Here is a 16,905-nt window from a genome sequence, read left to right on the forward strand (position 1 = left end):
GGGAGTGAATAAAATGGGCCTATTTGCATTGAGCCAGAGGAGAGTGGCTGGGGCCTTTAATGTGGGCAAGGTGAATCTAAAGAGAAGGAGAATGGAGGAGCTTTGTCAGGGATACCCAGAGGGCCCATGGCTGTTCAGGCTGATACTCAGCCTGCGAGGAGAGGGATGGATGGAGGATTATTCAGTAGCTTTTCTACTCGGTGCAACGCCGACCAGACCAGTTAATGAGACGGGCACAGCCTTGCTGTCAATGTCTCATTGACTTCTTAAGAGGGCATCATTAGCACCACACCAAACTGGGTTCAAACTCACTGACGGAAAATGGGGTTAACATACTGATCAGAGAGAGCAAGAGAACGTGTGTAAGAGAGTGAGAGAAAGACAGAGACAGAAACAGAGACAGAAACATCAAGACAAAAAAAGGCAATGGAGTCCAGATTCCACTGGGCAGGGCCTGAGGTCTCAGCCACATGCTGTGAGTCCTGTGGGTTGTTAGTGAAGCCCCCTGCTGTTACATAAGTATAAGGGAAGGTAGAGCAGACAACCTTCTGGGATCTGTGGCTCTCCTCTCCAGCGATCTCCATGCCTACAGCCTGCTGAGTGGAAATTGACAATGGATTATGGAGGGAAACCACAAAACACTTGACTGCCTCCCTCTACCCTCTATGCGAATGGAGGTGGGGAGCAAGGGAGATCAGATGTGTGACATCATTATGTCCCTCTTCGAGTAGTGCTGAACATTGTAGAAGAGACCCGAGCTGTACAGGACATAAACAGGAGCTGCATAGACGTTTTAGTGCAGTTTCTAATGACAATAACCCCGGAGGAACATTATACTTAGCAGACAAATTGAAGCTGTCCGCAACTCTCATCATTATCTACATTGTAGGAATTCATATGTTTTGGAGCCTAAGTCAAAATGGCCAATTCACTGCTCAAAACACAAAATGAGTTTTTCCACTAAGAGTGTACATTCAAAGGCTACTGGATGGAATTGCTGCTTTTAATTTGAGCGATTCAGTCCCATTGTTCTAAGCCCACACATTCCCTCACTTCCCCTTTCCGCCCATCCTTCTTTCCTTTCCTCCTCCCTTCCTCCATTCTTCATTTGATGCTAAGTAAAATGTTCTGTAGTTAATCTCAATGGCAATATCGTACCTGTACCATCTCATCTCTCAAGGGTAAGTATACATGTCATAACCATCCAACAAAGTATAATCTAATTTATGTTGGAATAAAAGCACAATGGGATGACATTGAGGAAGGTATCACACTGACACGTTGCATTGTCCATATTTGCATGTTCTCTTTTTACACCCCAGGAACCATGCTATGATAAGGGCAGAAAGCCTGTGTTACAGAAAGAGTTGCTCTGCTACGGATAATGGTAACAGATTTGGCACCCATACTAATTCCAAAGTAACTGCTAAAGTATAAACGGATTGTAAATCAGGAATACAGCAAGCCATGTTTCTTTCCTAGGGACAAAACACACCTTTGCTTGCTCTGTGAGAGAGAAATTAGAAAGTTGAATTGCATGAATCAGACACATTCATATTCTGAAAGGCATGGCCAACCGGGTGAAAATGTGTAAGTGAATCACCTGTCACTCTGGTTAATTTTAGCTACCATTCAATTTTATAGCCTACCAAGTTGATGACTCCAATTGTATGACAAAAATGCATTTTCATACATCAGGTACGTTTTGTTGACAGAATCAAATATTGTCCAGAGCCAGCATCTTTACTTCATTTTTGCTCTTGCCCTTGTTATAAAGTAGAGAAAGGACAGAACACAGAGAATATTTTACTTTATGGAATATGGATCACTGACTATCAAAAGCTCCCCTCAAAACGAGAGAGGTTGACAGTGCAAAGAATAGAATAAACATGAAGCAAATTCACCTCATTTGCCATTATAAAATGTCCCACATTTGCACATGTCAAAAGAGAAATTCATTTTCACCGCCGAACAGATTTGTTTATTTGACTGAAACGGGGCTGAAGAAAACACCCCATCTTTTTTTTCGAGAAGTGGTTCATCACCTCCTCCCCTCTGCCTGCACTCTCCCTCATCTGCTGACACTGATCATTTCTAAGTGAGTGTCTCTCTCACTCTCTGTCATAATCACTGCTCTTTATGGTCCCTTTGCCCTCTTTTGCCCTTTAAAGATGTCAGGGTAATGAGTGTTCTGGAGGACTGGGTGAGTGGGTTATTTAGCTATTCCCACAGCCTACGCCTGCTCTCCTCTGCTCCTACCTCCCAAACCCTGTCTGAGGAGAGTGGCAGGCTGGTACAGGACTAAAAACACAACGTCACAAAAGTGAATTGAGCTGGAGAGGTTCAGAGCAGAAGAGATACGCCTTTGATAATGTGCATGTTCTCTTTTAGCTTCAGTTGTCTTTCTGCCCCTGCAATTTGCTGTACAGAAATATGTCTAAATGCAGATTTAAAATGAATAACCTCAGCGAGGGCGGACTAGCACTTACAGTATTTGACTGATAGGGCATGGCATATAACCTGTAGATGATAGATCATTCTCTTAATCCCACTCTCTTTGAAGATATTAAAAGTTCTACCTCGATTGTACTCTGAAGGTAGAGAATATTTGAACAGTAGGCTATTATAGCTTCCTTTCAGCAACTTGATGTCATTGTAACCTATGGACTGAATCAGGAATAATGGTTAAATGAATCAGGGTTGTCTTTTTAGAAAAAATAAAACCAATGTTAAATAAGAAAATATTTAATATTAGGGAACCAGAGTAGGCACAACTTGATCTATGACAGAGATATCTCTCCAATCTATGAAGAATGTTATTTTTTTGTATTACATTTTTTTGTACTTTTTACCCCTTTTTTCTCCCCAATTTCGTCATATCCAATTGGTAGTTACAGTCTCGTCCCATCGCTGCAACTCCCATACGGACTCGGGTGAGGCGAAGGTTGAGAGCCATGCGTCCTCCGAAACACGACACGCAAAGCCTCACTGCTTCTTGACACACTGCTCGCTTAACCCAGAAGCCAGCCGCATCAATATGTCAGAGGAAACAATGCACAGCTTTGGACCTGAAGTCAACATGCATGTGTCAGGCCGCCACAAGGAGTCACTAGAACGTGATGGGACAAGGACATCCCAGCTGGCCAAACCCGGACGATGCTGGGACAATTTTGCCCTGCCTCATGGGTCTTCCATCGCGGCTGGCAGTGACACAGCCCGGGATCAAATGACTCGGTTGGCCCCTCTATGAAGAATGTTTGATAGGTCCAGTAATACTAGTCGATTGAGGCCATTTCCTTACATTTAAGCGAACTAGCAAGTAGGTTTGAATTCAGTTAAATGTTAAAATGTTGTCAGACTATTTCTAACCCACTACATTGATTGTGTTGACAACCAAACAATTCTATATCCAATTTGTCTACAAATGTATAATTGATATGTTTGATTCACATCTCCATCTCAACCAAAAATGTTATTTAAAGATTAGGACTAAATCAAATCAAACTTTAAATGCACTTAAAATAAAGTTTGATTTGATTTAGTCCTATTCTTTAAATTACATTTTTGGTTGAGATTGAGACGTGAATCCAAAATTTTAATTATTAAGTTGTAGATTACATTTGAAATCAAGCAAATCTTGAAACCTTAGGCCTGTATGTATTGTTTATTTTTAGTTGATCCCTGGGTTAAATTGAAACAATAGATAATAAAAGAATGGACGACTTGACCAGAGGTCCAGGACCTGAAGAACAGTTTGCAGTTCTCCCAGGGTCAGCTTGATGAGTTCAAAAAGGAGAATGGCAAAGATGACAGCAATCTGTAAGACATTGAGAGAGGACATCCGTTCTGTGTGTGAATCCATGATAACAATGACGGATAAATCAGACTCGAGCGACAATCAAGGCAGAACAACATGGTTATGGACAGAATTGCAGAATCTCCACATGAGACCTGGATGGAGTCTGAGGACAAAGTGAGGTAAATGATCTCTGAGAAATTAAAAATGGACCCACAGGAATATTGAGGTGGGTGCGTGCCCACAGGACTGGAAAACCCACCACCAGCACAGGTGATTCACTTGGCACATCTTAAGCATTTTCTTTTGGGTTTTGCTATAGACCACTAAGTACTAACAGTCAGTATCCAAATAATATGTGTGAAATGATTGGTGTATGTGATGTAAACAGATGTCTACTTTCTTGGGGACCTGAATATTGACTGGTTTTTATAAAGCTGTCCGTTTAAGAGGAAGCTTCTTACTGTAAACAGTGCCTGTAATCTGGTTCAGGTTATTAATCAACCTACCAGGATGTTTACAAACACTACAGGAACATGTATCGATCACATTTACTAATACTGTAGAACTTTGTTCTGAAGCTGTATCCGTACCCATTGGATGCAGTGATCACAATATAATGGCTATATCCAGGAAAGCCAAAGTTCCAACAGCTGGGCCTAAAACAGTGTATAATAGATCATACAAAAGATTTTGCGTGTGGATGATCTTGGATGATGTTAAAAATGTTTGTTGGGCTGATGTGATTAATGAGGAGCATCCAGATGCTGCACTTGCTGAATGTATGACATTGCCTCTTCCAATTATTTATTAACATGAACCCGTTAAGAAACTGACTGTTAGAACTGTTAAGGAGGAATTGAAAAACTGCACGGTTGAAAGAGAGTGGCTAATAAGTCTGGCTGCACATCTGACTGACAGAATTACTGCAAATTGATTAATTCTGGGACTTAACTCAACAAAAATATGAAAATGTGTTATGAAGCCAAGATCAAGGATACAAAGAATGATTGAAACAAACTTGATAACTGTAAATGAAATTAGGGTCAGAAAGACAAATTCAACTCCATCTTTCATCGAATCAGATGGCTTTTTCATTACAAAACCATTTGATGTTGCCAATTATAAAATAAATTATCCAACCACAACTCCATTTTGCTCCTACATGATGTACCTGGAACAAGAACCATTCAATGCTGGTCTGACCAATCGGAATCCAAGCTTCAAGATTGTTTTGATCACATGGACTGGGAAATATTCCGGGCAGCCTCAGAATAACATCGAGTTATACGCCGATTCGGTGAGTGAGTTTATCAGGAAGTGCATTGCAGATGTTGTACCCACTGTGACTATTAAAACCTACCCTAACCAGAAACCGTGGATAGATGGCAGTATTTGCACAAAACTGAGAGCAAACCACTGCATTTAACCATGGAAAGATGACTGGGAATATGGCCTAGTATAAACAGTATAGTTATTCCCACCGCAAGGCAATCAAACAAGTGAAATGTCGGTATAGGGACAGTGGGGGTCGCAATTCAATGGGATACACATGAGACGCATGTGGCAGGGTCTCCAGGCAATTACGACTACAAAAAGAAAACCAGCCACATCACGGACAACGACGTCTTGCTTCCAGACAAACTAAACCCATTCTTTGCCCGCTTTGAGGATAATACAGTGCCACCGTTGCGGCCCACTACCAAGTACTGCGGGCTCCCCTCTCCTTATCAAGGCACAAGTTGAGACCCAAATGCAGACACAGGAGGCAGATGGTTGGAGTCTTACAATGCTTACAATGACTGACAGTTAGATTGGGGTTGGAATCCGGATGACAGGCTGGCTGATGACCCAATAAGGGTGCAGAATGCCTTCCAGAACCGAGACGGGAACCCCGATCAGAGACCATGTCTACTGGGAGTCCATGGATCCGGAAGACATGCTGCACCATAAGCTGGGCCTTCTCCTTGGCAGAAGGTAGTTTGGGGAAAGGGATGAAATGGGCAGCCTTGTAGAACCGATTGACTACCGTCAGAATTACTGTGTTTCCATAAGACGGAGGGAGCCCAGTGACAAAGTTCAGAGATATATGAGACCAGGTACGATGAGGGACCGGTGGTGGCTGAAGGAGGCCAGAAGGAGCTTGCCATGGAGTCTTGTTCTGAGAACACACAGTACGTGCGGTGACGAAGGCAGAGACGTCAGGGACCATTGTGTGCCATCAGAAATGTTGTCGGAGGAAGGCTAGTGTACGACGGGACCCTTGATGACAGGTTAACCTGGAGGAATGAGCCCATTCCAGGACCTGGGACCGGACTGGGTTAGGGACAAACAGCCGGTTAGCCGGGCCCCTTCAGGTCCAGGTTGGGAGCGTTGCGCCTCGCGAACCAGGTTTTCAACACCCCAATCCACAGTGACAACAAGGCATGAGGTAGCGAGAATGGTTTCAGAAGTCGAGGGTGTGGCAGAGGACCTTTATAGGCTGGTGAGAGCATCAGGCTTCACATCTTTAGACCCAGGATGGTAGGAAATGGTAAAGTTGAATCTGGTAAACAGAAGGGCCCACCGGACCTGCCTTGAGTTGAGACGCTTGGCTGAACGGAGATATTCCAAGTTGATGGTCGGTCCAGACCAGGAATGGCTGTTCTGCTCCTTCCAGCCAGTGCCTCCACTCCTCCAATGCCATCTTCACCACCAGGAGTTCTCGGTTGCTAACATCGTAGTTCCTCTCAGCAAGAATGAGACGATGGGACAGGAAGACACAGGGATGAAGCTTTTGGTCCTGGGCAGATCACTGGGACAGGATGGCCCCTCTCCAACATCCAAAGCATCGACTTCCACCACAAATTGACGCGAGGGGTCCGGATGGATGAGAAAGGGTGCTGTTGTGAACCGATGCTTCAGGTCCACAAAGGCTTTGTTGACAGCTGGAGATCATTTGAACGGTACCTTGAGGGAGGTGAGTGCTGAGAGGGGGGCCACCAGGTGCTGTAATCCCGAATGAAACTGCGGTAGAAGTTTGCAAAACCAAGAAACCGTTGCAACTGCACCCTGGACGTTGGATGGAGCCAATCCACCACTCCTTTCACCTTTCCAGGATCCGTCTGAACATTGCCCTCAGCAATGACATATCCCAGAAAGTTGATAGAAGAGCGGTGGAACTCACTTCTCGGCTTTCATGAACAATTGGTTCTCCAGGAGTCCCTGAAGGAGCTGTCTGACATGGAGAACATTTTCTTGGGCAGATCTGGAACAAACAGGATGTCGTCCAGGTAGAAGAACACAATCAGGTTTAGCATGTCCCGAAACATTTCATTGACCAAAGCCTGGAAGACAGTGAGTCCAAATGGCATGACCTGGTACTCATAATGTCCACTGGCTGTGTGGAAGGCTGTCTTCCACTCATCCCCCTCGCACATCCGAACCAGGTGGTAGGCATTCCAAAGGACCAACTTGGAAAACAAGGTAGCCCCCTGGAGAGGTTCAAACACAGAGGAGAGGTAGGGGGTAATGACTTTTGACAGTGATATCATTAAGTCCCCGGTAGTCAATGCACGGGCGCAGCATCTTGTCCTTCTCCACAAAGAAAAACCCTGCGCTGGACGAACGGCCCAGTCCTCTATGTACTCCTCCATAGCTTTGGTCTCTGGTCCAGACAGAGAATACAACAGACCCCAATGTGGTGTGGTGCCTGGAAGAATGTCAATGGCACAATTATAAGGACGGTGCAGGGGAGGGGAAGTAGCATGTGCCTTACTGAACACTTCCAGGAGGTCATGGTAATCAGTAGGAATAGCAGAGACATCCACAGTCTTGCTAACATCCTGAGTAGGACGACTTGGGGAAGGCTGTGCTGCTTGAAGGAAGTGGGAATGGCAAAAATGACTCCAATCCAGGATGGAGCTTGGGGCCCAGTCAATCACATGATTTTGTTTTTGTAGCCAGGAAATTCCCAACACAACCGGAACATGGGGAGATGCAATGAGGAGGAAGTGTATGGTCTCACTGTGGTTACCAGAAACCCATAATTGAACGGGCACAGTACTATGGGTGACTTCCCCTATAGAGCGGCCGTCCAGTGCCCTAGCATCCATGGGCACAGAGAGAGGCTGAGTGGGAATACCAAGCTCCGAAGCCATCGTGCCATCCATAAGACATTCATCAGCCCCAGTCAATGAGCACTCGGAGAGACAGATTGGACTCCCCAAGCAGCAATTTGCAGATTGTTGTTCTCAAACTGCCGTAGCCCAGGAGAGCGCCCTTCCAAACATTAGCGTAATTATATATGCTATCTTCGATCGGTTTGAAGAAAATGAAGATGGCTGTAGCTCAAAAATAAGCGAGCACTGTGAAAGAAAATGTCACGAATACCGCCGAAGGTGGTTCCTCTTGCTGTTTGGGCGGCGCTCGGCGTCGCCGGCCTACTAGCTGCCACCGATCCCCTTTTCTGTTTCAGTTTGTTTTGTCTGATTAGTCTCCCCTGTTTCTTGTTTGGGTTTTGATTTGGGCTATTTAAACCAGGTATGCCCGCCTGATTTTGTGCGGGCTTGTTTTTCTGTTCCTGTGTGTGGATTCTCGTGGACTCTTTCCTCCAGACTGTTTGGTCCTGCTTTTGGGCCAGTTAAGTGATGCGCCTTAGTGTTTGGCGTCGCCATTACTTGTAGTCCTGGAATAAACGACCACGATTGAACTACCTCTGCTCTCTGCGCCTGACTCCTTCACCCACTACTCCTAGAAGCCGTGACAGAAAACCTTGGCAGGTACCAGGATTCCCCGAATATTGCTCTGGAGGAGGTAAGCGGGGTTCATGGGGAGTCGAGATAGGGTGTACAAACTCTCCACAGATAGGGGAACAATTACAGGGTGATTGGGGTTTTTCAGAGGTGGCAGACAGTCTCTGAGTAACTCCCTGATTTGCTCCATAATAACCTTTAACCCACAGACACAGGAGGCAGATGGTTGGAGTCTTACATTGTTTATTAATCCAAAGGGGTAGGCAAGAGAATGTCGTGGACAGGTAAAAGGTCAAAACCAAATCAGTCCAGGAGGTCCAGTGTGGCAGGCAGGCTCGTGGTCAAGGCAGCCAGGTACAAAGTCCAGAAACAGGCAAGGGTCAAAACCGGGAGGACTAGAAAAAAAGAGAATGCAAAAGGCAGGAGAACAGGGAAAACGCTGGTTGATTTGAAAACATACAAGATGAACTTGCACAGAGAGACAGGAAAAACTGGGATAAATACACTGTGGAAAATAAGCGACACCTGGAGGGGGTGGAGACAATCACAAGGACAGGTGAAACAGATCAGGGTGTGACACTCCTTCCCCGTGGCTTATGTGATTAAGAAATTTAAATGTGTTAACCCTAGCAAGGCTGCTGTCCCAGATGACATCCCTAGCTGTGTCCTCAGAGCATGCACAGACTAGCTGGGTGGTGTGTTTATGGACATATTCAATCGGTCCCTATCCCAGTCTGTTGTCCCAACATGCCTCAAGATTGCCACCATTGTTCCTGTACCCAAGAAGGCAAAGATAACTTAACTAAATGACTATCGCCCCGTAGCACTCACTTCTGTCATCATGAAGTTCATCGAGAGACTAGTCAAGGATCATATCACCTCCACCTTACCTGCACTCCTAGACCAATTTCAGTTTGCATACCGCCCCAACAGGTCCACAGACGATGCAATCGCACACTGGCCTATCCCATCTAAACAAGAGGAATACCTATTTAAGAATGCTGTTCATTGAATACAAGATCATCATTAAGCTTGAGGCCCTGGGTCTCAACCCCTCTGTGCAATTGGGTCGTGGACTTTGACTAGCCGCCCCCAGGAGGTGAAGGTTTTTTTTTAATTTATTTCACATTTATTTAACCAGGTAGGCTAGTTGAGAACAAGTTCTCATTTGCAACTGCGACCTGGCCAAGATAAAGCATAGCAGTGTGAACAGACAACACAGAGTTACACATGGAGTAAACAATTAACAAGTCAATAACACAGAAAAAAAGGGGGAGTCTATATACAATGTGTGCAAAAGGCATGAGGAGGTAGGCGAATAATTACAATTTTGCAGATTAACACTGGAGTGATAAATGATCAGATGGTCATGTACAGGTAGATATATTGGTGTGCAAAAGAGCAGAAAAGTAAATAAATAACAGTATGGGGATGAGGTAGGTGAAAATGGGTGGGCTATTTACCAATAGACTATGTATGCTATGATGCTAGTCGGGCATGCAGGTGCAGGCAGCGATCGGTTGAAAAGCATGCATTTGGTTTTACTAGCGTTTAAGAGCAGTTGGAGGCCACGGAAGGAGTGTTGTATGGCATTGAAGCTCGTTTGGAGGTTAGATAGCACAGTGTCCAATGACGGGCCGAAAGTATATAGAATGGTGTCGTCTGCGTAGAGGTGGATCAGGGAATCGCCCGCAGCAAGAGCAACATCATTGATATATACAGAGAAAAGAGTCGGCCCGAGAATTGAACCCTGTGGCACCCCCATAGAGACTGCCAGAGGACCGGACAACATGCCCTCCGATTTGACACACTGAACTCTGTCTGCAAAGTAATTGGTGAACCAGGCATGGCAGTCATCCGAAAAACCGAGGCTACTGAGTCTGCCGATAAGAATATGGTGATTGACAGAGTCGAAAGCAAGGTCGATGAAGACGGCTGCACAGTACTGTCTTTTATCGATGGCGGTTATGATATCGTTTAGTACCTTGAGTGTGGCTGAGGTGCACCAGTGACCGGCTCGGAAACCAGATTGCACAGCGGAGAAGGTACGGTGGGATTCGAGATGGTCAGTGACCTGTTTGTTGACTTGGCTTTCGAAGACCTTAGATAGGCAGGGCAGGATGGATATAGGTCTGTAACAGTTTGGGTCCAGGGTGTCTCCCCCTTTGAAGAGGGGGATGACTGCGGCAGCTTTCCAATCCTTGGGGATCTCAGACGATATGAAAGAGAGGTTGAACAGGCTGGTAATAATGGTCTGCAGATGACTTCGTCAACCATTTTGAAAAGAAGGTCGACGACATCCGATCCTCGTTTGCTAAGTCAAACGACACCGCTGGTTCTGCTCACACTGCCCTACCCTGTGCTCTGACCTCTTTCTCCCCTCTCTCTCCAGATGAAATCTTGCGTCTTGTGACGGCCGGCCGCCCAACAACCTGCCCGCTTGACCCTATCCCCTCCTCTCTTCTCCAGACCATTTCCGGAGACCTTCTCCCTTACCTCACCTCGCTCATCAACTCATCCCTGACCGCTGGCTACGTCCCTTCTGTCTTCAAGAGAGCGAGAGTTGCACCCCTTCTGAAAAAACCTACACTCGATCCCTCCGATGTCAACAACTACAGACCAGTATCCCTTCTTTCTTTTCTCTCCAAAACTCTTGAACGTGCCGTCCTTGGCCAGCTCTCCCGCTATCTCTCTCAGAATGACCTTCTTGATCCAAATCAGTCTGGTTTCAAGACTAGTCATTCAACTGAGACTGCTCTTCTCTGTATCACGGAGGCCCTCCGCACTGCTAAAGCTAACTCTCTCTCCTCTGCTCTCATCCTTCTAGACCTATCGGCTGCCTTCGATACTGTGAACCATCAGATCCTCCTCTCCACCTCTCTCCCCGATGATCTGCCATCACGGCATCTCCATTGTGTCCTCCTCCCAGAGCACTAAGAACTTTGGCGTGATTGGACAACACCCTGTCCTACCTGACACGGTTGCGCTCCTACCTGACAGGTCAGGTGGCGTGGCGAGAATCTGTCTCCTCACCACGCGCTCTCACCACTGGCGTCCCCAGGGCTCTGTTCTAGGCCCTCTCCTATTCTCGCTATACACCAAGTCACTTGGCTCTGTCATAACCTCACATGGTCTCTCCTATCATTGCTATGCAGACGACACACAATTAATCTTCTCCTTTCCCCCTTCTGATGACCAGGTGGCGAATCGCATCTCTGCATGTCTGGCAGACATATCAGTGTGGATGACGGATCACCACCTCAAGCTGAACCTCGGCAAGACGGAGCTGCTCTTCCTCCCGGGAAGGACTGCCCGTTCCATGATCTCGCCATCACGGTTGACAACTCCATTGTGTCCTCCTCCCAGAGCGCTAAGAACCTTGGCGTGATCCTGGACAACACCCTGTCGTTCTCAACTAACATCAAGGCGGTGGCCCGTTCTTGTAGGTTCATGCTCTACAACATCCGCAGAGTACGACCCTGCCTCACACAGGAAGCAGCGCAGGTCCTAATCCAGGCACTTGTCATCTCCCGTCTGGATTACTGCAACTCGCTGTTGGCTGGGCTCCCTGCCTGTGCCATTAAACCCCTACAACTCATCCAGAACGCCGCAGCCCGTCTGGTGTTCAACCTTCCCAAGTTCTCTCATGTCACCCCGCTCCTCCGCTCTCTCCACTGGCTTCCAGTTGAAGCTCGCATCCGCTACAAGACCATGGTGCTTGCCTACGGAGCTGTGAGGGGAACGGCACCTCAGTACCTCCAGGCTCTGATCAGGCCCTACACCCAAACAAGGGCACTGCGTTCATCCACCTCTGGCCTGCTCGCCTCCCTACCACTGAGGAAGTACAGTTCCCGCACAGCCCAGTCAAAACTGTTCGCTGCTCTGGCCCCCCAATGGTGGAACAAACTCCCTCACGACGCCAGGACAGCGGAGTCAATCACCACCTTCCGGAGACACCTGAAACCCCACCTCTTTCAGGAATACCTAGGATAGGATAAAGTAATCCTTCTCATCCCCCCCCCCCTTAAAAGATTTAGATGCACTATTGTAAAGTGCACTGGATGTCTTAAGGTGAACGCACCAATTTGTAAGTCGCTCTGGATAAGAGCGTCTGCTAAATGACTTAAATGTAAATTTAAATGTAATAGGGGTTGCGACAATGGCGGCGGATAGTTTCAGAAATAGAGGGTCCAGATTGTCAAGCCCAGCTGATTTGTACGGGTCCAGGTTTTGCAGCTCTTTCAGAACATCTGCTATCTGGATTTGGGTAAAGGAGAACCTGGAGAGGCTTGGGCGAGGAGCTGCGGGGGGGGCGGAGCTGTTGGCCGAGGTTGGAGTAGCCAGGCGGAAGGCATGGCCAGCCGTTGAGAAATGCTTATTGAAGTTTTCGATAATCATGGATTTATCAGTGGTGACCGTGTTACCTAGCCTCAGTGCAGTGGGCAGCTGGGAAGAGGTGCTCTTGTTCTCCATGGACTTCACAGTGTCCCAGAACTTTTTGGAGTTGGAGCTACAGGATGCAAACTTCTGCCTGAAGAAGCTGGCCTTAGCTTTCCTGACTGACTGCGTGTATTGGTTCCTGACTTCCCTGAACAGTTGCATATCACGGGGACTATTCGATGCTATTGCAGTCCGCCACAGGATGTTTTTGTGCTGGTCGAGCGCAGTCAGGTCTGGAGTGAACCAAGGGCTGTATCTGTTCTTAGTTCTTGCATAGGAAACAACATCTCCACTTCGCTGATCCTCAACACTGGGGCCCCACAAGGGTGCATGCTCAGCCCCCTCCTGTACACCCTTTCACCCATGACTGCGTGGCTATGCACACCTCCAACTCAATCATCATGTTTGCAGACACAACAGTAGTGGGCTTGATTACCAACAAAGACGAGACGGCCTTCAGGGAGGTGGTGAGGGCCCTCGGAGTGTGGTGTCAGGAAAATAACCTCACACTCAATGTCAACAAAACAAAGGAGATGATCGTGGACTTCAGGAAACAGCAGAGGGATCAGCCCCCTATCTACATTGACGGGACAGTAGTGAAGAGGGTGGAGAGTTAAGTTCCTATGCGTACACATCACGGACAAACTGAAATGGTCCAGACACACAGACAGTGTGGTGAAGGCGCAGCAGCGCCTCTTCAACCTCAGGAGGCTGAAGAAATGTGTCTTGTCACCAAAAACACAAACTTTACAGATGCACAATTGAGAGCATCCTGTCAGGCTGTATCACAGCCTGGTACGACAGCTGCTCCGCCCATAACCGGAAGGCTCTCCAGAGGGTAGTGAGGTCTGCACAACGCATCACCGGGTGCAAACTACCTGCCCTCCAGGACACCTACATCACCCGATATTACATGAAGGCCAAAAAGATCATCAAGTACAACAACTACCCGAGCCACTGCCTGTTCACCCCACTATCATCCAGAAGGCGAGGTCAGTACAGGTGCATCAAAGCGGGGACGGAGAGACTGAAAAACAGCTTCTATCTCAAGGCCATCAGACTGTTAAACAGCCATCACTAACATCGAGTGGCTGCTGCCAACATACTGACTCAATAACGGAAAAATTGATGTAATCAATTTATCACTAGCCACTTTATATTATATAATGTTTACTGAACCTACATTACTCATCTCATCTGTATATACGGTACCATCACTGCATTTTGCCTATGCCGTTCGGCCATCACTCATTTATATATTTTTATGTATGTACATATTCATTCCTTTACACTTGTGTGTGTGTGTGTGTGTGTGTGTGTGTGTGTGTATAAGGTAGTTGTGAAATTGTTAGGTTATATTACTTGTTAGATATTACTGCATGGTCGGAACTAGAAGCACAAGCATTTCGCTACACTCACATTAACATCTGCTAACCATGTGTATGTGACAAATACATTTGATTTGATTTATCAGGGATTTCTTCACAGTCCCCAAGTCCAAAGCAAATTCACACCAATGCATAGTATTATACAAAGCCATGATCGCATGGAACTCCCATCTCCAATTACTCAAGCAAACAGCAAAATTACCTTCAAACGTTTTATAAAACAACATGTCACGGCAAAATAGGGACTGAAAAAAGGCCCACACACAAACACAGACACTCTCAAACTCACACAGAGGACACTACACACTCACAAACATAATAACACTCATTTTCTCACACACCGATAATATGCACTTGCATTCACACCCACTCACATACAATCATCATATATGCTGCTGCTACTATCATACACCTTTATTCATACATTTTCTACCTTTATCACTCCAGTATCCCTGCACATTGTACATATGCTACTGGAACTGACTGAAACTGTTATATGCTTTCTTACTTTCACTTGTTTTTCTCATTTTAGTTTTTGTGCTACATTATGTTGTATGTAGTATTACATTGACATTAATTATTGTATTGTTTGGTTTACAGCTTGCAAGAAAGGCATTTCACTGTACTTGTGCATGTGACATTAACTTGAAGAACTCTAAACACACATTATTCTTTAGTTGTTTTGTTTGTATATACACAGTACTAGTCAAAGGTTTGGACACACCTACTCATTCAAAGGTTTCTTTATTTTTTACTATTTTCCACATTGTAGAATAATAGTGAAGACAAACTATTAAATAGCACATATGGAATCATGTAGTAACCGTTTGCCTTGATGACAGCTTTGCACATTCTTTGCCATTCTCTCAACCAGCTTCATGACGTAGTCACCTGGAAATAATTTTAATTAACAGGTGTGCCTTGGTAGGATAAAATGTAAGCTTCCCCAAATTGAAACTCACGAGCTGCCTATGGTCTTCACTATAACACCCATAAAAAGTGTTTGCTCTCATGGATGCTGCTGAGGGGAGGACAGCAAATGGAATAGAGCAAATTAAATGGCATCAAACACATGGAAACCATGCATTTGACACCATTCCAGCTATTCCGCTCCAGCCATTACCATGAGGCCGTCCTCCCCAATTAAGGAGCCACCATCCTCCTATGGCGTGCAAACATAAGAGGTCCCATGAAAAAAAAAACGTGCTGCCTATGAAAATCAAAGGCCAATCCAAGTGATTTGTTCGGGCGCCTGCTAAAGACATGACTCAAACAAGAACCAATTTGCCATTCATAGAGTACCAATGTTTGAGGCTCTCTCTCACTAGATTGTAGCCTACAATGTACACACATATCAGTTTGTGAGTGATATGGGGATTGGAGATATGTTTATTTAAACATTATAAAGCAAAACTTTTTATAAACAATGGCAACCGTGGTCATGTTGATCTGAGCCTTGCTGTTGGAAAACCACATTAGTGTCCGATTTTCAGATGTTGCACTTTCACCTCCCCGACTAAACTCCTCAACTTGCCTTACCACTAATGCGCCCAGACCCTTCTCGGTTGAATATTTTTGCAACGCCCACTTCCGCCAGCCTCCCTATCACCGGTCAGATTGCGCGCACATGGTCCTTCACAGTGATCTTTTCCGCGTCAACATGGCGGCATCCATCGTATCCCAGACTGTAGCGAGAGGACTACGTGGAGCAAGCGCCAAGCACTTGTTTCTTGACAAATTCAAGGTACCGACAGAATTTATAAATGTTCACAATATGCTTCTGATGTTATAATGGCTGGTTCCAGTGTAGTGCATTCGCTGTCATTGTCACCGACAGGTCTTGAGCTTGCCAGCCTGGCAGCTGTAGCCAGAAACGGACAGCTTAAAGTTGAGAAACAGCTCGCTGATGAGCGTGTCCAGTCCATTATCTTTACCAACGGCGAGATAAATAATGACATTTCATAAAACACTTTCAAAAGAAGACAACTATTATTCGAACACGACATCAGCACTGTCATATTTGATTTCCATCACAAGATCTGCATGCGTTTGTCTTAACTGTCCTTGTGTAGTGCAACGTTAGAGCCACCTAGATAAAAGTACCTTTATCCAATCAGCTTGGTAATTTTTTAAATGGCGATTTGAATAGATACTATATATTGTGTCATTGTGCTGGATCGCTATTGTTGCAGTGGTAAAACTGTAGTGCTGAATTGAGTATTGTGTCATTGACAACAGAATAGCTAATAATTAGGTATATTTGCGTGGAAACATTTTGAGCTAGTTGTTTTGCAAGGCTGATCATGTAAAAAGTCACGGAGGTGCATCGAGTATAAAACCAAAATGTCATTGACTGACCTCTGTTTTTCCTGTGATAATTCACTATGCAACCTTTGACCCTAGTTGACTGACTAAAATGCTGACATAAGTGTTTAATAGTAATGTCAGCTTTCAAGATGTGGTAATAGTTCAAAGGTCAGTGCTATTTGCACTTTAAGCTTTATAATTAATGTAGATAACGTTTTAATGTTGCTAAATAGATTCTATG

General features: G+C 45.6%; 1 protein-coding gene across 3 annotated transcripts in view; it reads left to right on the forward strand.

Moving 5' to 3' along the window:
• Positions 1-15,967: 15,967 nt before the first annotated feature.
• LOC115138186 (succinate--CoA ligase [GDP-forming] subunit beta, mitochondrial) overlaps positions 15,968-16,905 on the forward strand; it is a 134,971-nt gene continuing 134,033 nt past the window's right edge. The window contains exon 1 of one of the 3 annotated variants that reach the window (XM_029674745.2): positions 15,968-16,101. In XM_029674745.2, coding sequence (XP_029530605.2) covers positions 15,985-16,101 — 117 coding nt within the window. In that variant the 5' untranslated portion in view covers positions 15,968-15,984. The remainder of the gene's footprint in view (positions 16,102-16,905) is intronic. The other 2 variants (XM_065000237.1, XM_065000230.1) reach the window with 2 other exon arrangements.

This window comes from Oncorhynchus nerka, linkage group LG2, assembly GCF_034236695.1.
Source record: "Oncorhynchus nerka isolate Pitt River linkage group LG2, Oner_Uvic_2.0, whole genome shotgun sequence".
Classification (NCBI taxonomy): Eukaryota; Metazoa; Chordata; class Actinopteri; order Salmoniformes; family Salmonidae; genus Oncorhynchus; species Oncorhynchus nerka.